The sequence below is a fragment of the Primulina huaijiensis genome, chromosome 6, assembly GCF_012295235.1.
Source record: "Primulina huaijiensis isolate GDHJ02 chromosome 6, ASM1229523v2, whole genome shotgun sequence".
Lineage (NCBI taxonomy): Eukaryota > Viridiplantae > Streptophyta > Magnoliopsida > Lamiales > Gesneriaceae > Primulina > Primulina huaijiensis.
In genome coordinates this window covers 18993092-19017155 of record NC_133311.1, presented here as the reverse complement: position 1 = coordinate 19017155, position 24064 = coordinate 18993092, and the positions used below count along the sequence as shown (strand labels likewise).

The 24064-nt window shown below is 33.6% G+C and overlaps 2 protein-coding genes and 2 pseudogenes across 3 annotated transcripts; 1 reads left to right on the top strand and 3 right to left on the bottom strand.

The window, feature by feature from the left end:
* Window positions 1–2291: 2291 nt before the first annotated feature.
* LOC140979935 (uncharacterized) lies at window positions 2292–3655 on the bottom strand. Its single transcript, XM_073445593.1, has 2 exons — window positions 2524–3655; window positions 2292–2419 (listed from the first exon to the last, which is right to left on the bottom strand). Exons 1-2 carry the CDS (start codon window positions 3392–3394, stop codon window positions 2412–2414), a joined length of 879 nt encoding a protein of 292 aa, XP_073301694.1. The 5' UTR covers window positions 3395–3655; the 3' UTR covers window positions 2292–2411.
* Window positions 3656–7525: 3870 nt separating this feature from the next.
* On the bottom strand, window positions 7526–9058 carry LOC140979815 (phosphoglycerate mutase-like protein AT74; annotated as a pseudogene).
* A 3994-nt stretch (window positions 9059–13052) lies between these two features.
* On the top strand, window positions 13053–16485 carry LOC140980009 (homeobox protein BEL1 homolog; annotated as a pseudogene).
* A 2835-nt stretch (window positions 16486–19320) lies between these two features.
* Window positions 19321–23047, bottom strand: LOC140978061 (uncharacterized). Of its 2 annotated transcripts, XM_073442819.1 has the most exons (4): window positions 22908–23047; window positions 21686–22817; window positions 20209–20751; window positions 19321–19623 (listed from the first exon to the last, which is right to left on the bottom strand). In XM_073442819.1, the coding sequence occupies exons 2-4, from the start codon at window positions 22634–22636 to the stop codon at window positions 19525–19527; spliced, it is 1593 nt and encodes a 530-aa protein (XP_073298920.1). In that variant the 5' UTR covers window positions 22637–22817; window positions 22908–23047; the 3' UTR covers window positions 19321–19524. The 2 variants fall into 2 exon arrangements, with proteins under 2 accessions (XP_073298920.1, XP_073298919.1); XM_073442818.1 differs by having other exon boundaries at window positions 21686–22965.
* Window positions 23048–24064: the final 1017 nt, after the last annotated feature.

The window sequence follows — 24064 nt, the reverse complement described above, 5'->3', positions numbered from 1 at the left end:
CATAACATATGTCTGGCCTAGTGCACATCATTGCGTACATAAGGCTGCCTACTGCAGAGGCATAGGGAACACGTCTCATGTCCTCGACTTCTTGCGGTGTCTTAGGACACTGCTCCTTAGAGAGGACGATTCCATGTCGGGTTGGTAGATAACTTTTTTGGAATCTTGCATTCTATAACGCAATAACATCTTATCAATATAAGTAGCTTGAGACAATGCCAACAATTTGTTCTTACGATCTCGAACGATTCGAATTCCAAGAATATAATTTGCTTCTCCCAAATCTTTCATTTGGAATTGCTTGGCTAGCCACCCCTTTACTGTAGACAATTTTTCAACATTATTCCCAATAAGAAGAATGTCATCTACGTAAAGCACTATGAATACCACTTTTCCATCTTTGATGTTCTTGTATACACAAGGCTCATCAACACTTTGATCAAAGCCATAAGATTTGATTGTTTCATCAAATCTATGGTTCCATGATCGTGAGGCTTGCTTTAGTCCATAAATGGATCTAAGCAATTTGCAAACTTTTTGCTCTTGGCCTTGGACTATAAAACCCTCTGGTTGCTTCATGTAGATTTCCTCGTCTAGATGACCATTCAGAAAGGCCGTCTTGACATCCATTTGCCATATCTCATAGTCAAAATGAGTATCAATTGAAAGTAAGATGCGTATAGATTTAAGCATGGCTACAGGCGAGAAAGTCTCTTCATAATCGACTCTCTCTCTTTGGGTATAACCCTTTGCAACCAATCTTGCTTTGAAAGTCTCTACTTTCCCATCTACACCTCTCTTTCTCTTATAGATCCATTTACACCCAATAGGTCTAACCTCTTCAGGTGTATCTACAAGAATCCAGACAGAATTAGAGTACATCGACTCCATTTCTTGGTTCATAGCTTCAAGCCACCTTTCTTTGTCATGATCTTCCATTGCCTGTTGAAATGACAATGGATCATCTTCCACCCCATCGGTGACAGCAACATTTGCCTCTTCATCTTGACGATAGCGGAGGGGTGGTTTAACTAACCTCCGACTACGTCGAGGTGGTATGATATCTTGACTTGGTTCAATGGTATCATTAATGGTTTCCTTAATAACTTTAATTGGACTTCGAATGATCTCATCATTGAGTAACTCCTCGGGTACTGTCTTACTTCGAGGCTTGAAGTTAGTCATATAATCATCTTCAAGAAAGATGGCATTTGTCGATACAATTACCTTTTTATCTTGAGGATCATAAAACCAACCTCCTCTCGTTCCCTTGGCGTATCCCACGAACAAACACACTTTTGAACGTGGATGCAATTTTCCAGTCTTTCCTTCCAGAACATGTGCTGGGCATCCCCATATGCGAAAATGAGATAAACTAGGTTTTCTCCCATTCCACAACTCTAGAGGTGTTTTAAGGATTGACTTCGATGGCATTGCATTCAAAATGTAAGTGGCCGTCTCTATTGCATAACCCCAAAACGAGATTGGCAGTGATGAGTAGCTCATCATCGATCTTACCATATCAAGCAAAGTGCGATTTTTCCTTTCAGCAATACCATTTTGCTGAGGGGTACTAGGTGCAGTGAGTTGGCATAAAATACCATGCTCTAACAAATAATCTTTGAACTCGGTATCAAGATACTCGCCGCCTTGATCTGATCGAAGACACTTTAAAGATTTACCTAGTTGCCTTTCGGCTTGCGCATGAAATTCTTTGAACTTTCCAAAAGTCTCGGATTTTCTATGCATGAGATGAATATATCCATATCTTGAGTAATCATCAATAAAAGTAACGAATTACTCATAACCACCTCTAGCTTATGTAATCATGGGACCACATACATCACTATGTATAAGCTCTAGTGGTTCCTTGGCCCTATTGCCCTTTTGCGGAGAAAGGTCTCTTAGTCATTTTTCCTTCTAGACGAGATTCACAAACTGGAAGAGTGCCAACAATTAGCTCTCTTAGAGGACCATCATTTACAAGTTTGTTTAATCTTTATAAGGAAATATGCCCTAACCTTAGGTGCCATAGATATGTTTTATCTTCATGAGAAACCTTTTGCTTTTTAGGTTTGGGATGTTCTACTTTAAACATTTCGACATTAAGCAGTGATTGTTCATTTGGTCTTAGAATATATAGTCCATTTTCGATTAAAGCAGTACAAATCATACGCCCATTTCTCAAAATAACAATCTCATTATTATCAAAATAAAGCGAATAAAATTGTTCATGCAACTTTGAAACAGAAATCAAATTTCTACGAAAACCAGGAATAAAATAAACATTGTTCAAAACCAAATGTCTATTATTAAATCTAAGTTTAATGACTCCTACTGCTCTTGCCGAAACTACTGCACCATTGCCTACTCTCATCGTGAAGGACCCATCGGCAAGCTCTTCATAAGAACTAAGTAGCTGCAAAGAAGAACAAACGTGATTAGTAGCTCCCGAATCAACTATCCATATAGAAGAATCAATAGTTACTAAACAAGATTCTAGAACAAGTAAATCATATTTACCTTTCTTCTTCTCTTTTAGGTCAGCGAGATATTTGGGACAATTTCTCTTCCAATGACCATCAATCCCACAGTGAAAACATTTTCCTTTGGGCTTTGCAGTGTCACCCTTCTTGTTGCCATTGGAACCATTCCAATTCTTTTGCTTTTTGGGAGCTCCTTTCCCTTTCACCTTATTCTTCCTTTTCAAACTAGCTTTGGAGGAAGACGACTTTTCCTTGACAACATTTGCCTCACCTTCTTGGACTTTTCCAATGGAAATGGCCTCAAAGGTTTGCAACTCGTTGAGCAGTTGTGTCATGTTATAATCAAGCTTATTCATGACATAGTTGCTCTTGAACTGCAGGAAAGTTGGAGGCAGTGATTCCAAAATCATGCTCACTTGCGTACCATCATCTATGGTTGCACCATGGGTTTCAGCCTCAGTGAAGTAGTTAATCATGTTCAAAACATGTGCTCCAACTGATTGCCCTTTTTTCATTCTTGCATTCATGGCATTCTTAATGGCCTCATGCTTAGATTGACTAGATTGCTGACCAAACATAGCTTGCAGAGAATCCATTATCTCATAAGCATTCTCCACATGCTCGTGCTTAAGCCTAAGCACATCGTTCATTCCGGCTAACATGTAGCCTTTAGCTTTATTGTTTGCCGCAATCCATCGATCATATATTTCTCGTACACTACGAGAAGCATTCAAAGGGGGCTCGGGAGGACACACCTCCGTCAAGACAAATTTGAGGTTCTCACAGACGAGTGCAATGTTAATGTTACTCTTCCATTTCAAAAAGTTTTCACCGACCAACTTTTCATTAAGTAAAGCAAGAACGGGACCAGAAGACATTATTGCTGAAATTAATATATAAAACGACATTTAATAAATTGAACAAATATCATAGATAACAAATCAATTTAGGAATCATAAATATGATGCATGATACATAATTATTTATTCTACCAATTCCAAGGAAATTTAATCTCACATTTAATAAGCCGCCTTAGGGTCGGACGAATTAAATGACGATTAAATGGAGACTATCTCTATTAATAAATAAAACATCAAGATATCTTATATCTTCAATTTTATTATTAATTACCTTTTAATTCAACCTAGATGCATTTAAACTATTCAATTGCATCCTTATGAGTGTGACCCACTATTTTGGATTTTAAATTACAATCCATAATTGCCGCCTTAGGATAGGTAAATTATGAATCATACTAAAAAATCTTATCCTTTCGGAAACTAAGCCTTGAATTTTGATTTAAATGAAAACCTTCCTTAGGGAGGACGTCCTATGCGTCACTAGGCGCCAATTAAACCTCACGTTGCTTTTGTTAATAGTGGAGGTTGTAGGATTTATTGTCATATATCCTTCTCCCACTCATTATTATAAAATAATTAAAGTTTCTCAAACTTTTAATTATTTAATTAAAACATCTTATGATTTAATTATAAAAAATCCAATCTTATTGGTCTCTATAAAATGATATGAGCAATATAATGAACATCATGAAATTTAAATCTAATTTAAACAAGATACAATACATATATAAAATACACACATTTAAATCAAATTTATACATGATGAGTGGCATAAATAAAATGAGAGTGAGATATTGTTGAAAGTTGTAATTTTCAATCGTGTCCTTCTAATCACAGTTTTGATTGAAAAATAAAATTAACAAATCAAATAAAACAATTTTATTTAATTTCAAATTAATTTTATAAATCAAATTGTAAAATCAATATTTTACACTCAACAAATTAAAACTTATTTTAATATTAAGTTAAATTGGGCTAAACAATTTTTTTTTAATTATTTCATGGTACTGGTCCAATTCAAAAATTGGGCCAGATTAAAAAAATCTGATTTAAATCTGTGCTGACCCAGTTCGAAACTGGCTGGGCTATATTTAAAAATGTCGGGCCAGTTCGAAACTGGTCTAGATTTTAAATATGTGCTGGCCCAATTCGAACTGGGCTATATTTAAATATGTTGGGCCAGTTCGAAACTGATCTATGATTTTAAATATGTGCTGGCCCAATTCGAAACTGGGCCAATGTAAATCAATTACCATTTCATTAATGGGTCACTCAGTTTTTTTTTATTTGTTTGGCCCAACTTAAAAATTGGGCTATGAAATTCCTAGCCCAAAAAAAAAACGCCTCCCTTCCTCCCTTGAACTGAACAGTGGATTTCACAAATCAACACAAATCCAACAATTTAAGGACACGGCCGAAAATTATTTTATTTTTAATAGGTTGTACAGTGGCCCAAAAAAAATTTACATTACACAAAATTAACTTTCAACAATTAATTCACTCCCATAAATTTAAATTCACATAATTTATATTCATATGAAAAAAATGGCTCTGATACCATTTGTTGAAATTATATAGCCTTCGAAACAATTTCGGCTAAAAAATTATTTTCGATCAAATCGAAACACAGCGGAAGCGATTACATAATTTCATAAATTATAATCGAACATATGAATATAAATTAATTATGAATAAAAAAAAATTTACTAGAAAACTAACCTCTTGTAGTTTTTTCTTTTTCGCGAATCCGAGATGCGTAGAAACAACAGCCTTCCAGTACGATCCTTCCTATTGACGGTAGTGCGTGGGCACTCAAAAAAACGCAAATGCTAGAAATCAAAATTTTTTATTTTGTTCTCCACTTTATTTTCAACTCATGAAAAAGTAGAGAAAAAAATATTAATTCCCCTTTTAGAGACCACCTAGGATCCTATTTATATTAATTCAAAACCAAGAGTCCAAATCTTATCCCAATTTGGACTCCAAAAAATCGACCATCCTATCTTGGATAGGCCAAGATTTTATGTGGTTTGAATAATATATTTTATGCATTTTAAAACTATTTTAAAAGCCATAAAATTTCTAAAATCTTATAAAAATAAATTAGAATCTTATTCTAACTTATTTAGATGCTAAATAATATCTAAATTTTATTCACAATAAATTAAAGATATTAAATATGATTTCTAGGATATTATCAAGATAAATTAGAATCTTATTCTAACTTATTTAGATATAATATCTAAATTTTATTCATAATAAATTAAAGATATTAAATAGGATTTCTAGGATCTTATCAAAATAAATTAGAATCTTATTCTAACTTATTTTTAGATATTAAATAATATCTATAATTTATTCACAATAAATTAAAGATATTATAATCAACTTTTGGATATTATCATAATAATCCAAATATATAATTATCTCATAATTATAATTTAATATAATTAATATCTCATAATCAATTATATTTATCTCCAAACTTTTGGAGTTATGGAAACATTTTTCCATATCCACACATGATTTCTAAATTGCATTTTTTTTAATCCGTCATTAATTTGAAAGGCGTGCCGGGGACCATGGACTCATAATTAGAAGCTCCAATAAATTAAATAAATAATTAAACTCTTTAATTAATTTATCTAATTTATTAATTCCATAATTACTCCACTAAAAATATGGAATTGCACTCTTCTTCATTATGAAATATCTTACTCTACTAAATTGAGCAGTCCATTGATATAATCATTACATATGGATTAATCCTCCATAGACAATTCGTAATTGAAGCTAGGAATTTTCCGTTTACCTCTTCAATTACTTCTTATCCTCATTTACTATTAATTCACTAGTGAGTGGTTTAATTTATAACTTAATTATAAATTAGTTGGGCCCATCACTCAGTTCCAGAATTAACAAATGAGAGAATCGTCCTTCTACTTCTCGCAAGAAGGAATGGATTCCATGTCTGTGAATTCATATTCCCAGCTATTTATTTCAAATATAAATCTAAAATGCAAGTAATGAAAAAATTGCACAATTGCAAATTTTAAACAAGCAAATTAAGAATCATATTGAAATGAACAGGAGTTTATAATCACATCAGGATTAAGATTTGTCCATATATGATCATCTTATGATTTAAATAGAATCTCATATTAACAACGGAATTTATTATGAAATATTTAATTAAATCGGTCCTAGTCCTACATAATCTCATTATATATAAATGCCCCCATCTAGATGTCTCTACATCGACGTTCCGGATAAGACAGTCACATTCATAATGTTCATGGGCCGCATTAGTGATGTTTTAATTAAAGATCTCATACTTTAATTACTTTCATCACGGACTAAATTTAAGTTTATTATTCATAATTTTAATCCTCGTGTATATATAACGTTTATATATACTAAAATCATGGTTACATCCAATAAACTAGGGATTTTACTATGATATTCATGACAATAATATTTCATCCAAATATGTTCAATAATAAATGTCGTTTTTATTAATAATAAAAACATAATATTAATATCCAATGCTTTAAGGGCACTATCCCCAACAGATACCGACTGTGTTCTAGCATAAAAATATTGGTTACGATCCATTTTCTTTAGGTTCTGATTTCTTTTTGGATCTGTCTCAGTCTGAACTTCTGGCACTATCAAGCTCTTAATCCCGGCATTTCGTGCAAGTTCAGACTTCGAATTTATCATCGAGCTGGTTTTATTTTCATCTTCAAAGTGAGTAAAATAGGATGCTCCGTTCGTCCTTCAATCGTAGTTTACTTCCCCGGCCGCTTCTCATATTTTTTTGCCTTCAATCAGTATGCATATGAAGGAAGTTCAAATTATTCATTGACAAATTTGAAGAAGCATATGCATGAATCTTGAATGGTCGCTTTGTGGATGATTTAACTGCTTATTTTACAATACGTATCCTGTAATTTTTTTCCCCATATTATAGGATTTGACTCGAACATGGAAGATTTAAGCACATTCAGTAAATATTAGTAATTACCATTCTTGTCAATAAGCATATCATATGTAAATCCGAATTGGATTATTCTATACTATACATGGAGTATTTGTCTTTTATGATGTGGTCATATATTAGCACTTGGATCATATGACTTCCATAAAAATGCAAGAGTCTCATATAATCTAATATTGCTAGTATTCAATAGGTGGAGAAACTCGTTGTAATATAGACTAACACATCGCAATTCTTCCAACACTTCCTGTGGTGCATTAACAAGCTGTACCTGCAAATTACATTGGATTTCTCAGAGACTTAGGGTCCTGAACGATGGTGGAGGCTGATGTTTGGGACAAAATTGAAAATCGAAAAATTTAGGTCCTTGATTTAATTACATACCTTCCTCCATAACCTCTTTCCATTACAATCATTTTGTAATTGCCGAAATTGTAATGCCCTTCAAATTGTTCCGCAGTCCATTTATACCACCTCACCAAGAACGCCCTCAATTTTAGCCCATGACAAATTATCAACAAATTCATGTTGGGACTCTGCTCACTCCGTGGCTGAAATCTTCCAATATCAATATCATGTCGCAGAGTTTCTCTGAACCCTGCAAAAAATTAAACTATTTTAACCATTTTCAAGCAGCAAAGTTTGATTCGATCAATACAAATTCATGGTTTTAGGGAGTGTTTGCAAGATATTATACTTTTGTAGAAATGATTACATTTATAAACAATGAGAAAGTGGGAAAAAATAAAAAATATGACTAGTATTTGAAAATAAAGTTGAAAAATTGAAAATTTAAGGTATATCTTTGGATGAAGAAGCCAATGAACTGAGAAAACTCTTTTCTTAAAAATACAGGGTTTGACAACAAACTTTTTTTTTTAAAAAAAAAAAACACTTTCAGTTTAGAAACAAAATCTGAAATTAAGAAACACCACAACTGATTTTTTTTTTAAAATAAAATTGAAGAACCACTTGTTTTTAGTCATGAAATTACATTCCCCCAAAAAACCTGTTATTCTATCATAAACATCTGCAGCTGATTCCCCATCTGGAAACCTGTAAAAGAACCTCCCGCAAAGATTTCTAGCAGCCTTTTCCAGCTTCATCTTTTCTTGGTCCTGGAAATTTCCTTCAAAACCAGAACGTAATCCAAGAATTAAGAGCAAGAATTATACCTCACATCCAGTAAAACTATCATATAGTTTATTTGACAAAGTAGTGTGCTGCTGCATATACGATACCAAAATCTTGTTCTCTCAGCCAAGGTTCTTCCCTTACACCAGTAATTCTTGATTTATCAAATGCGTTGGCCAAATTACGCAATCTCAATCAACCTTTGATAAGGTGACACATGAAAATATACTTTCCAGTCATCAGTCCCATCTTCTTCAATCATCCTACGAACATTCACACCAGCTCGCGCAAATTCGATAATCCCCTGTTCAGTCAAACTCACCTAGTCACCTTCGGATCCGTCGCATGCTCGTAAATGTGCTCGTCCACATTCCCCTGGCTCTGCCCGTGGCGAACGAGGATTATTCTTCGTGGCCTTGGGGGCTTACCTTTTGTTGCTATTTTTTTCTGGGAACGTGTGGAAGTCATGGTCGCGATTGCATGTGATGAAGTTTGTCGGCAAGATTTGATGGATAGACAAGAACGGTAGCAAGAATTAGGGGGTGGAGTTGGAGGGAGTATTGTGGAGAATACGCAGGCCATTACGATATGAGCAGCCGCAGATGCAGCCGAGAACGCATGGTTTGCTAGCTTCACGCAGGAAATTTTATACAAGCCGTGCAAAACTTGCAAGGACCATTCCGTCTTCTTGAAAACGACATAATCACTTTTCAAGAATCAAAATAACATGAGATCAGCATATGGATTTAAATTAAATTAATAATAAACAGAGACAAAAATACACTCGGGTGTCCCTGGTCCACCAACCGGTCCATTTTACATTCCATTACAACAATCATGAATCTGGCGGAATCTCGTTAGACTGCTGTTTTACTCTAACCATGAATCTGAATGAAGCCCAGTTTGACTAACTAAGGCCCAATTAAGAACCCATCATCTTCTAACCGTGACAGAATTGGAGAGTCAATTTGATATCAGTGGAAATTTAGAATTGTGAAGCCCAATGACCACTAACTAAGGCCCAATCAATAGCAATGCTTTAGTGTATTCTGTATTTTTTAGACTTGATATTTTCGAAATTTGACTTTGGATATTTGAGAACTTATAACGTCGAGGCCATCTTTGAAATTCAGAGAGAGAAGCTAGAACCATAAACAAATTAGTTTCGAATTGAGATATTATAATTTGGTTTTGGTTTATTAAATTTAAGAACACGGAATATTAGAAATATTTTTATAAAAGAAAAACGTGAAATTTGTTATATTATTGGAAGACGATCGTCGTATCTTAAAATTATTATCATACAATTCTTCAATTTGGTCTTGGTCCATATATAACTTGCAATTTCAGACAAGAAAGAGAGGTGGGAATCAAGATAATGACAACTTTCTATTCACATTGTAATCTCGGACAAATAGCATGCAATTGTCATTCTCAAACTCCATTCAATTAGGGATAAGTAAAAGAGTTGCAAAAGATTCTACATAATTGACGAATGAGAACCAATGATAGACTCCCACGCGGAAATTTAAGCCATTGGAAATACAAGTAATACTTAAATTTTCCCATTATATAATATGTCTCGAAACCAAAAATTTCAAGCTAACTTTCACTTGGATCCGCCAATATTCTTTTAATTATTATTCTTTTTTATTTTTGCAAAGTTAAAAGTATTGATTCGGTCCCGAAGCCTTCCCAACACGTCATGGAATGTAAACGATGTATTCATTGAAGTACGAATGAGTTTCCCATATTTTTTTTTTACTATAGAGTTAAGTCCCAAAAAAAAAAAACAAATGTGACGGAGTTAGAGCGAAATTTGACAATATAATTAATAATCAAAATCACAAAGAAAACCACCAAAGTTTTAATTTCCCATGAATAAAAATATTTATATTACAACATTTTAATATGTAATATTTCTATTCATATCCATTCAACTAAATTTTTGAATGCATATTTGAATTGAGGACCATGTTACATTCACAGCCTACATGCAAACTGAAACTGAACACTTTTAATATTCATTATCAGAAAGCATTGGAAAAAATTCATAATATCATTCGATTGGTCCAATTGACATATTTTATTTTAAAATAAAAAAGCTGACTTACCAATGTCACCTTTATTTTACGGTCCCTAATTTGGTTCGAAATTAATTCTGGGCTTTCATTTATTAATTTTTAGCCTTTGTCAACTGGCATACAGAGTAGGGGTCCATTTTCTCAAATACATATGAATAATAAATTATTCAAGGACCACTCTATATATAATTTTTTGTTATTTGACAATTAATGCCGTCTACGACTGCTAAAAACATTAATATAATTATTTATTTTAGTTGTAGGAAAAAAAGGGGGTGTTAGGAAGGAAAAATGGGATATCAGTATTCCACTCTATTCTTTAACCTGATAATAAAATCACACATACTTTATAATAATTATTTTCGATTTAAAGTTGCTTTAAAATAAGTTAGTAATTTCTAAAATGATTCTTTTATGACAGCATGACACAAATATCATGAGATATCACTTTCATGTAAATAGATAACTACCAAATTTACAAAAATAAATTACCACTATGTTTTTCAAGTACATAAGAAACTACGTACACACATCATTTTCTGTGTAAAACATTTATATATTTTTTTTATGTTTTTTGTTTGAATTATAAATTTGTTTCTAATTAAGTTTTATTTTTATTTTGTTGTCTTTGACGAGCGATAAGGTTTTTTTTGGATTATAAGGTGGTATATAAATTTTTTAAGGGAAATTTTGATGAAGAGACCAAATGTGATTTTTATCCATGACTATTTCATTATAATATAATTATAACAATAATAAATATACAAATATAGATAATACCGATTCATGCCATTGTCGCACACTTTGTCTTGTTTCATTTTCCAAATTGATTAGTCATATGATTAAAGACAATGATATTAATGACAACAATGACATTTAATCAACCAAATTAAGTAAAGATGTAAATAAGTACTTTTCAAAGGAGAAATATAGGTAAGTTTTTTCTATATGTTTTTTGGAGTGGATAATTATGAAAGATATATATTCACTTTGCATTTTGAACTATAAAATTAACTTTTGAGGCCAAGAAATCTAATTTGAATTTGGGTCTTAAACTCAACTATCTATTTCGTGTACACAAATTTTTATTATTATTTTTCATGATGATGGATCTCGCAGTCGTTACATTCGATGCACGTAAATTATTGGGTTAATGCATTAATATGCAAATCACTCTAGTTAGATAAACTGCACTTGTCAAACTTTGGACGACATGATAACCCAAGAAAATGTTGGTAAGGGATCAAACTCATTAACTTTGGTTAAACGGTCACATGATCGTTCAACTTGGACAACTCTAAAGAGCTATGCAAATTAGTTATACATTCGTTACAGCTTGAAACGCTATTTTATATGACCGATTTCTTAGTAGTAACAAATGAATTTGTTCAATTAGAGGAAGCAATATCTAATTATGAACCGAACCCGGTATAGCTTTTACATTGAAATTTTGAGATTCAATTATTGGATAATTATCGTCACTTTATTTTGTTTGATTATGATAATGACAAAATATAATTCTAGAAAAATGAAGAAAAAAAATGCACATGGTCCCAATTAGGAAGGATGGAGGAAAAGAATAAAAACAGAAGACTGGTGAGAGGCCTTGATTAATGGATGCTTTAATTAGAATTAGTTGGAACACATGGACAACTTCATCTCATGGCCTCATAGGGATCGGACTAATATTCCACAACGCAATATTGATATATAAAATAATTAAAACAATATATGAAATATAAAAAACACTTTTAATATCAGAATTTAATAGATTATTTTATTTCTAAAATATTAAATATTTTATTTTAGAAAATAAATGCATATAAACCAAGATAGAAAATTACAAGATTAATTAAACTGGTGGTTTAATAGATAAAAAAATATAAGAAAAAAGCCACACCATTCCAAGCCCTGCAGAGATTATTTATCTAACATATATGCCACAATTATTTGTGAAATATAACAAAAATAGGAATCATAATATATATACACACCGAATTTTACTGTTGCATTGAAATTTGATCAGAACACAGCCACACAACACGGGTCAAAGCAACAACCCATGTCTGAAAAAGCCTGCGACATAGTATATACATCTACTGATTAGCTCGAGTTCTTGGGATTCGTAGGTTTGATCGAAACAACCTTGTATCAATGCAATCATCGCCTACATATGCACCGGCCATTAGTACTCTTTTTTATGAACTTCTTGTACCAGGAAAACCTTATGTACGAACAATGAAAGTTTAAAGCTTTTGTCTGTCTGTACACGTCGTATAGACATACAAATGTGAATGTGTGTGTGGATGTATATATTAATATACTGCTTGTAAAAAAAAAAGGGATATATTAATATAAGTGTTGAGGTCACATCAATGGACAGGCCATATTTATTCCATTTGTATTTGGGATCAAAGATTTGTGTATCTCCTTTTCCTCTGTTTGCTTCCATGGCATGACTTTTCTTTTTGGGTAAATCAGAGTAAGTAACAAAAGTAAGGTCATATTTGCATTGCAACCACCATTAACTATATATTAAAGTGTACGTAACACTCAACTCATAAATGGTACTTACCCTAAGCATCCCAACATAGTGCACACACAAAGGTACGTGTATGTCACAGTAGGGAAAGAAAAAGATTCAATCAAAAAGTTACACAAAAATAAGCGTTTTTGGTTTCTTGTTAATAAATATATAGGTTGATATCAGTTCAGATAATGGTTGTTCTTTGATTGATGGGTTCGGATCATGATCGGTTTTTCAGCTGGAGAATGAGGATTTTGTAGTACTTTCAGGGTTTGATTTTTGTACAAGAAGATCTGTGTATATATAAAGCAGTACATAAAAGTTTTGTATGGCTGATTCAATTGGGAATCAAAATCTGCAGGCTCATTTAGTGAATCAGTTGCAAAGTTTTGAGCTCAATCCAGAGATATACAATTTGAGTACTTCAGGCATGGAGTTAATAGGGTTTCCTTCAAAGAATCTGAACCACGAAAATAGCTCAGTTTTCTGGAAAGGGTTCTCGAACAAGCCTGGAAACCATGTCAGTTCACCTTCTTCTTTGAAAGGAATCAACGGGCCCGGTAGTTCTAGTGAATACTATAAATATGTTTTACCTGGGATTAATGATTCTTCAATGGTTTCACCAGTGAGTTATATTGTGGAATTTTCATCTTCGAGATGTGTTTTGCCATGTGAAGGTAATGAAACGCCAAGCAAAGGTCTTTCACTCTCTCTCAGTTCATCAAATCCTTCGAGTATTGGTCTGCAATCTTTAGAACTCATACAAGAAACTGATTTAAGGTTTGATCCATCAAGTTCTAGGTCACTTAATATGAATCGACAACAACAGTGCTATATGATGCAAGAAAACTTTCAGTTTGGAAACTCAAAGTTCTTGGGGCCTATACAAGAGCTTTTGAACGAGTTCTGTAATCTCGGAACAGATAAAACTGATAGCTCAAAGCAAAAGATTCAGAAAACCAGTGAACGGCAGGATGAAAAAGCCATGTCAAAGGAATCACTTTATGCTCTTGACCACTTGGAATTGCAGAACCGAACGACCAAGTTGCTTCAAATGCTTGAAGAGGTACATATATTTTAATTTCTTCCTTTGCAGATCTTCATTTTGAGTACTTTTTTCACATATTTAGTTCTTGGGATGAATGAACTTTTTTCAACTGATTTAAATTAATATATATGGAAGGCTTTAAAATCTGAACCAACCTTGTGGATCGGGACTCTTTTCCATTAATGCATGCCCAGATGGTGAAAATATGGAGTTCCATTAAATTTCAGAACCTTCTGTTTCACATCAGTCTGTGTTATGTACCATCCGCCGGAAATTAATTACAAACATCATGAAAAGTTACAATTTTTTGGCATTTGACAAAAAAAGCAACTTTTTTTGGCTACTGTTTTATTCATGTAAGCAAATTTTTTTGGGTGGTGGGGGTGAAGGTGGATAGAAGGTACAAGCACTACTGCTATCAGATGAAGGCGGTGACATCATCATTTGAAGCGGTGGCTGGGAATGGAGCTGCGACTGTTTATTCAGCCTTAGCGTCAAGAGCCGTGTCAAAACACTTTAGATGCCTTAAAGATGGAATTTTGAGTCAGATGAAGGCCACAGAGAAGGCAATGGGAGACAAAGCTTCTGCAGTACTAGGCACAAGTAAAGGGGAAACACCAAGATTAAGACTTCTTGATCAAGCTTTGAGGCAACAGAGAGCATTCCAGCAAACGAGCATTACGGAAAATCATCCATGGAGGCCCCAACGAGGCCTGCCAGAGAGATCGGTTTCTGTTCTTCGTGCTTGGCTTTTCGAGCATTTTCTCCACCCGTAATTTGCTCTGATCTCTTGTTCATAATTGATATACCCGTGATGAATTGATAATTTTCAAGTATACTTGTTCCTATTATACATATAATTAGTTGGGTACAATCTTGATCCAGCGAAGGAATAAAAAATGAAACATGCATCCTGCTTGCTATTCTAAAGAACTCTAAGATTCTTGCTTGTTTTCAATCATTATTTTTGCAGACTCTAGCCGGTTTTTTTTGTTAGTTTCTGTTGAAATCCTTTAAGATTCCGTTGTTTCTTGTGTTCGTGTACATAGATAGGTCTTAAGTTTTATTTATTTATTTTTATTTGTCTCTTTGTGGAATTTTCTTGGTTTCCTGTGTTATTTTTGTGTGGACTTCAGTACTCGTTACAACCTTCATAGGAACCCATCTCTTTCCCACTATCCTCCACAAAAAATTAAATATATATATATATATATATAATTAATCTTCTAAAGTTTTATATATATATATATAAAACTTTAGGATATTAATTAATTAATTAGTTAACTTCCATTTTTTGAGTACAGACAAGTTTTCTTGATTCGTACAGGTATCCAAATGATATAGATAAACACACTTTAGCACGCCAAACAGGTCTCTCAAGAAGCCAGGCGAGTCCTTTCAGCCTATATTATTATATTCAAGATCAAGAATTTATTTATGTAATCGAGGAAACATATGCATCTGTATCCCTTCTTCAACAAATCTTCTATAATAAATTATTTCATCAGATGTTACTCTATGTTATTATTTTCTTGTCATGTACGATAAACTTTCTCTCTCTTTTTCAGGTCTCCAATTGGTTCATTAATGCTAGAGTAAGGCTATGGAAACCCATGGTGGAGGAAATGTACTTGGAAGAATTTAAAGATAATCAGGATGGGGTACAGGGCGTTGATCAGAATGATCATGAGTTTCTGAATCAAAATCTTTCATGGAATGAAGATCAGAAGCCAACAAATGATCAGTTGGTTAGAATTCATTCCGAATCTCTATCTTCCATTCTCAACAATCCTGAGAAAAATGGCGGAAAAAGTAACAAAACCCTTGACAATGAAGTAAAGAATAATTGTTTTGGTGGAGTTGGGGACTCTTTTGGTGCCATAGAATTGGACTTCTCATCATACCCTTATCACTCAGCAGCCGCGGGAGGTGGAACCCCAACCGTATCGTATGCAGGAGGAGGTGGGGTGTCTTTGACATTGGGCTTATACCAGCATGGCTTACAAAGCTCACTTTTTTACCCAAGATATGATATGGAAGATTGTCAAACAGTACAGTATTCAATCTTGGACAGTGAAAACAGAATTTACCCTACAGGAATGTGATGGGAACGCTGTTGCTTCATGATTTGGTTGGATAGCTGTCTTTTTTATGGGGTAAAACAAATCGAAAAACATCTATGTTTTGTCGGTGTGTTTGATAAGTAGTAAATTTATGTATACTTCATGCATGCATGTGGTATACTATATAGGGAAAGGTAAATTACATTTATATATATGTAATTTGTTGAAAGTAATTGCTAATTATGTGGCAATTAGAAGAATGTTAATGAGTTTTCTTCAAAGGTTTGCATTTTCTTTTAATGAACTCCGGATCCGTGATTTATTGATTATCAAATAAAAATAATTAACTGGTAGAAATCCTTTTTTTTTTTCCCGGTTACGTTTTTAATAGACTAATTAAATAGAAATGATTAAACATTTAAAACTGATGTTTTTTTAAAAGGTTTTTTTTGTTACTATGTTGTGACGTCAAGTACTGATTATAAGGATATTATTAAATGAGAAATATTAACACTTGACTTTTAAAAATATCTCGCACTATGTTTTTTAAACAGTACAACAGCTCAATCACGATGTTTCGATTGATCTATCTATAATTATTACACTCCAACAGTATATTTATTTGCTCTTATAGATTCCTTTTCTACTCATGCTTATCGGTGAAATATTAATCGATATATGCTCCCTCTATTACAAAATTTAGTTAAGTTCATCTTTTTTTTAATTTTTGATTTAGACATTTGATCTACTTCTAGGAGTTTGTTTGATTCAGTTAGTTAGCTTTAATATGCAGTTAGTCCCCTAATCTACTCTAGCTATTTAGAGTTGTACTTATTGATTAGAAATATAGATACAAAACTTGATGAAAGAAGTTGTTGTCAAACATTAATCATAATTCATAGAAAAAGTAGATATAAAACAACAATTGGTCGCTATTGCAAGCAGAAAATTTGGGGCGATTATAGAAAGTGATGGTGAAAAGATACAAAGGGGGTGGTGGGCACATAGGTCATATTTATTCCTTCGGAAGACCAATCAGAATTATAGGCTTCTGCTTCTGCTTCTGCTTCTGCTTCTGCTTTTCCCTCCTACAGCCTATCTTTGTGTGTTATAAATCGTAATCATAATTCATAAAGCATAATAACTCTTCCATTATAATTAGAAATTAGACTAGGCGGAGGCGAGCTCAGTGGCATTTTAATAAATGTTTCACTTTTTATATGTTGGAATATTGTTTGCAACCTCTAAAAATTCATTTTAAAAAATCAGTACTTCTTTTTTCTTAACCCTAAATTTGTTTATGGTTTTGCTTAAATTTAATCCAAATTCAGATGCTGGCTCATGCTGAATCCTGAAAAGTGATTTTGGTAATTAAATGAAATTTTTTCTGGACATTTCTTACATCTACTTTTTTTTTTATATATATAATCCAATATTACTATTTATATTCATTTAAGGTTCACAACACATAATCAAACATTATATCCAATAAGAGTATTTTTTGTATTTTAATAAAAACTATTATTAGGATCAATTATTTTCAAAACAATATACCTTAAAAATTTTCGGTTTTTTTACTTATATTTTCAAACATTATTCACTTCTCGACAACCTATAAATTTAATAATGTATCTAAAAACATAATATTTTACTTGAAATCATGTAAATAGATTTATCAAGTAGCAAGTTTTAAAATATTCCAAAAATTGGAACGTGAATAAATTTCAAGTCAAAAGTTAATTAACCGAGCAATTTCTCTCAAATATATAGTTTCTTGGGACCCACCCTATCTAGTAAGCCTATATGGACTGTCGCCCGAGTCAACCTAAAAGAAAAGCACTCGGCCCAGATGATCTAATTGATATCTGAGGATCAGTATTGTCTAAACTTGGCCCAAAAATATAATAGTAAATAAAATCACATAAATTTAAATTTTTGCAATGTCATGTTTTGTTGCAAGGAATGATGTCATTATGAAAAGGAAATTATGTATTTTTTTAATACATAAACAACATATGTGTTACGTGCATTTAAATCGAGCCTTTTTCCAATGTAAATTAGGTAACGGGACACGACCAACAATCAAAGCTGTTGTATCAATTGATCATCCGACTGGTGCCGCTTCCATTAATTACATTTTAAACACTTCAAAATTTATTTCTACTTTTTAGCCTTTAACGGCTTCAAACTAGTCCCATGTTCTCTGATAACGTCTCATTTTCTAAAGCAGAAAATTGTTTCATTAGGGTTAGGGTAGTTCTCCGATTATATATTTAAGGGTTCATATATGTAATATTAATGTTGATAGTGATAATGCGACAAAAAATATATCATTAGATCAGCTATTATGGTTATATCATAAGAGTAGCTCGAGCTCAACTGTATTTATGTCTCAATAAAAAGAATTGAAAGTTTCATTTCAAATAATTTATTATACGGCATGGAGTGGAGGGGCTGGAATTGTCACGCAATAGGAATGGGTTCATCTCTATTTACTACGCAAAAATAACACAAAATTCTTCTTGGTATGTTATCTTCGAGTCCAATCGTAATATTTTGTAAGAAAAAGTCAGGCAAGGGTTCCCAGCTTAGTTGGAGTTCAAATGTGTGTTTTAATGCGTACGATAAAGCTTGATTGACTCGTCAAAGGCGTGTTTTAATGCGTACGATAAAATTGGATTGACTCTTGCTTCTTAGAAAGTACATATTCACATGCCATGATTTTAGGCGTAATTTTGTCAAAGTTTCTAGTGCTTTCTACCAAAAACATGTTTTCGAAATTTGTGCATTGTCGACAATTTTAACTTTAGCAGAAGAATAAACAGTTTTAAAAGTACGTGAAAACAAATCAACAAAGTATAAATCTCCATTGCAAAGCCTAAACAATAACTATTCTGTAGTTCCAACACAACTATATTTATTGATTAAAATACATGTAAATATAGATACAATCACACAAAGAGAGGCTGCATAATTTAATTGAAATCAAGTGTGTTCTCTAATTGCAAACGATTAAATTTGAATATTTTCATTCAGTGGATCAGATTGTCCTATCTTCCCCGGTTAACTCGAACCTACGAGGTACATTAATGAAAGAAATGGTAGTGTAGTCGAGAAATATCCAAAAATCTTGAGCTTCATATCACATAGATTTTCAAGAATCAAATTGAAAACATTTATAGCACCACTTCACATTGATTTCTCCTCAACCTTCTTCCCTCAGCAAATGTGCTGACAATTTTTCAACAGGCGAATATGATGAATCAAGAAATAGAGCCAGGTCTCAAGAGGTTCGAGTTAACATAGTCAGCAATTCCCGATATCATACTTCACTAATCTCACCTTCCTTGCACACACCAACCTCCAAAATCAAGCTTTTCGTCTTCGAGCTCAAGACGCGGCAACAGTTCCTCCTCGGAGACTGCCCAAAAGAAAAAAAAACAAATCAAAATTGGCATTTGGTATAGATTTAACCGGATGGAGTATTAAATCATGAAAAAGTATTTGCAGATTAAATAAATTACATGTTAGTATCATGTAACCACTGAGCTGTCAGACTACAGTGTTGGTTTATGGTGTTGTCGGTACAGATGGTTCTCAACAATGAAATCTATCATAAAATTGACTCTTGCGGTGTTGTTTTCTTTGTATTAGGTGATAAAATAGTCTTGTGCAGACACAAGCATGGTGGATGGATCCATAATTTAATAAGTGATAAACGGATCTGTGGCGAAATATAATTTTTTTTTAAAATAATATATAAAATTGAAATTGTCAGCCCCTCTCCCCAGATACGCCCAACGATTAAAAAAAACAGTGCCTTTCCACTGAAAATAACAACGTTTTTCAAGCTCCCTGAAACAAAACAAAAGTTTCATTTCTGTCCCTGAAGATCATTTATGTAAAATTTTGAAACGAATGCATCAATAAGCATGTGTGCTCTAAAATGTTTGCAGAGAGAGCTGGCTTACGACTAGGCTATTTAAGATGGGAGAATGTAGCTTACCCTATCCCATAGATGCGGATCGTGTTTCTTGTAAACCACCACTCTCTCAATATCACTGGGATTAGCAATTTTCCATGTGCACACAGGATGAGGAACGTGATGTCTGGTGTACTCGCTCACTGTTTGATTTGTACGTGATTCCATCCCAGCCCTCGACATGTAGAAAACAAATGGTTTTTGACATGGGTTCCTCATAACCGGCCTAGTGTTGAATGCGTAAGCCGTGTAATCCGCTCTTCTGTACCAATTCAAGAACGTCCTCGATGGCATCTCTATCTCCCGAGCTGACAAAACCCCACGAAATATTTGAACAGCAAACCCCCAAGAAACCGATAATGTCCAACCATTTGCTTTGTGGTAGCAAATTGATTGTTGCATCAGGCCAGCAGAGTCGAGGTTCATTGGATGTTTGAGCCGTTTTAAGGCTTGCACTTGAGTGACATTCGGGAATATTGGCTCGACCACGTCTAGGTGGTGCAAAGAAACCAATGGCGTGACAGGGTGTGCAGCCAGAAGACCAAATAAGTTCCCATAAACATCATACTACATTGTCATCCACCAAGAATAGAACACTGTTAGAATTAATTAAAAACCTTTCGAAACTTTTGAAAGATATGTAAAAAAAGCAACAATAATTCCAATTACATTCAACAACCACGTTTCTACAAAACAATCACAAAAAGCAAAATTTGCTGACTAAGTTCAGTGGGTTGAGGAAACAGTGGTGTTGCACAAAAGCAACAATAATTCCAATTATATTCAACAACCACATTTCTGTAAAACAACAATAAAATAAAACGATATTTGTTGAAGTTCGGTGGTATGAGGAAACAAAGGTGTTGCATAGTCTGATAGTCATGTCCAAATCGCTGACACTTGGCCATACAAATCAAGAACAATGAAAGATTAAGTGGAACCCAGAATTATGATATTAACAGTACACACTTGAATGGACTCGAACTGACTAAAACCAACATACTCAGTCGACTCCTGGTCGGACCCGCCTCATTGTAGTCCATATGCACTTCATTGGATTCTTGTTTTTTTTTTAATAACATGACCCTAAGTTACAAGACTTGAGAATTTGGAACCTCAACACATGATAACCATTGCTATGGGTCCAGAGACTTCAACATACACATTTCCCCACAATCCACCGTGCATTTTTTAAACATTCACAAGACATAAATCTACAATTTCATAATCTTTTAGCTAAAGGATAAAACTATCAGTCTCAGATTGAACAGTTTTCGGAAAAACAACAAAAACCAGGGTTATTAAATAAGCATCCCGCAACAAAAGTTTACAGATTTCCAGTACCATCTACGGCAAAAGCCAACTAAAACATGCTGTAAAAAACAACAGAATCCATATCCATAAAATTTAAAAGAATAAAAGCTACCCAGAAACAGAGGAAACCAACAATAAAATGAAGGAGATGAATAGAAAATAACTAAATAAAAGATGATAAATTCACCTGGTGAAAACCAAGTTCTTTAGTGAGTGGAACCCCAAGTTCAGCCATGCAAGCCTGCATTCTATCATCAGAACCATACAATCCAGGATATCTCTGAATACACTTATCCTGCATCTTCTCCAGAGCCTTAGCCAAAGGATAACTTATAGCGAAACCTCCACCTCCATACGCCATCCCATAAGAAAAATATATGTTCTGCAAATGGCTCTCGCTCAAACTCCCAATATAATAATACTGATTGTGATCATATTTATTCAAAATCCGAACCAAATTATCAGTAACGAACACAGTATCATCATCTCCCATTACAAACCAACGCACATTATCCATTCCTAACCTTAAAGTCTCTGAAACTATCCTCGAAATCCGGATTGCAGAACGGTGGCCCTGTTTGTTCTTATATGCGAAACGGGAAGTGTCACCGGAGATTCTCAAATCTGGGAGGCTTCCGCTTTCGTTTTTGTAAGTTTTCACGCGACTGTCAAGCCAAACAATCCCTCGCATTTGTTTTTCAGGCTTCCACCATAGTTTAATGTACTCTTTTCGCTTATTCCAAAGCTTGGCCGAAGCTGCAATGCCGAATACAATATGTTCTAACCCGGTTGTGTTTTGTTCGGTAAAATCTTCTTGAGTTTTCACTTTTCCGATTCCGCCGCCCAATTGCGACGGCGTAGAGACATTGTCTGATGATGAAACGAATTCGCTCACTGGCTCGAGAATAGGAATAGTATTGTGCCGGTTGACGAAAATGTCCTCGCCGCAAGAATTATGGGAAGAGGAAAGTAGCTTCAGTGTGTACACCAAGTAGGTAATTGAAACGAATAAAAGAAGCCATACCATTAACCTGGGCAAGCCCTTATTTTGCGCCGGAGCCACCACAATCGCTGCCGCCGCTGGGCTTCTCACCGAATCCCACGTAAACTTCTCTGAATTATTATGAGCTGCCTTCATTTATATTCACCGAAAAACAAAGAAAAGCCCAGAAAACAAACAAAAAAAAAAATCCAATATAAAAACAAAGAAAAATCCCGATAAAAGATCAAGTCTTTATCTTTTGAATTTAATGGGTATGGGTTTTTCCTCAACTTTCTTCTCGGTAGGCGATAATTTCTTGATCGACAAAAGCACAGATCTGGAGAAAAGGGTTCGAGATTAATTAATGAAAACGAAAGATAAAAAGCAGAAGAAAAACAGATATAAGAGGAAAATGGCAGAGATTAACATGCAGAGGTGCCAGAGGTTGCCGAGTCCTTAATACAGAGCTACCCTAAAAGGCCATACTTTACAAGTATATAAAAATGTATAATATCATCCCTTCAAATAATAATAAATGTCTTCCTCTATGTTTCGGCTCGATATTTTATGTTTGCGCGTGAATCTGACTGAACATAACAACATTGCAAATTTATGTAACAATGTATAATATGATGATGACAAAGTAAATATAATAACAACAATTACTACTACTATTAATTAATATATATATATATATATATATATGTGGTGAATGGGATTTAATATAATCTTGTTTTAAAAATCCCATTTATAGTATTTATTCCAGTGATCTTTATTTTAGTATACCAAATGTAGAATATTATGAAACATTTCCAACTGAGGTAAGACCGATATGAAAGTACTATTATTTTTATGTGTCCTTCCATATAAAATATTAATACAACGTGGGACTTTTCTTAATCTCAGCCAAGTTTCATATTTAAACTGAAAAGATATTACCCGGAAGATATCGAAAACCTAGATAAAGCAAAAACTATACGTTATTAACAACCAAAGGGGAATGCGAAACGTTTAAGGAAGTTTGTGTAGTTAATGTTGCTTCTTGGGGGTTAGTGAAAATTTAATTAATCAATAATCAGTGACTATTGATTGAAAGTCTATTGATAACGAAGCCTTTTGATACGAGATCGTGGAAAATTGTGCACGTTCTTTGAATGTAAAACGAGGTTAACTGATATTGGGTTAGATTTGTAATCATGTGGTAAACATAATAATACTCCATTAATTACGAGTTGGATTTGACCTAATTAGACTTTTTATGACTATAGTCTTCGTTATGTTCGATGCGGTAGATTTCTGACTTAAGTGTTAGATTGCAGATAACATTAGTCGTATAAATCAAATTTGGCAAACTATGTGTGATAATATCGTCCGAGAAAGTGTTGATAAGAATAATGGAATTACTATTAGTTGGTCTAATGTTTACTTACTAAATCAATTAGAACATTATTGCGTTAATTTATATTTTATTTTAATCAGTGGAAGCTACCCTCTTACCTAAATTTTTAGGTGACCTTGTTTGTAGGGATGTACATTGATTCGAAAAATCGGTCCGGGCCGCTAGTTCAGCAAGTAAGTTGTAAT

What these genes read in the sequence shown, in the direction of transcription:
- LOC140979935 (XM_073445593.1), bottom strand. Translation starts at nt 3,394, where the DNA reads ATGTCGTTTTATATATTAATTTCAGCAATAATGTCTTCTGGTCCCGTT.
- LOC140978061 (XM_073442819.1), bottom strand. Translation starts at nt 22,636, where the DNA reads ATGAAGGCAGCTCATAATAATTCAGAGAAGTTTACGTGGGATTCGGTG. An exon ending in AAGAACTTGGTTTTCACCAG is followed by an intron (nt 20,752 to 21,685) that starts GTGAATTTATCA and finishes ATGACAATGTAG; the next exon opens with TATGATGTTTATGGGAACTT. An exon ending in ATCCGCATCTATGGGATAGG is followed by an intron (nt 19,624 to 20,208) that starts GTAAGCTACATT and finishes TCTTTTGGGCAG; the next exon opens with TCTCCGAGGAGGAACTGTTG.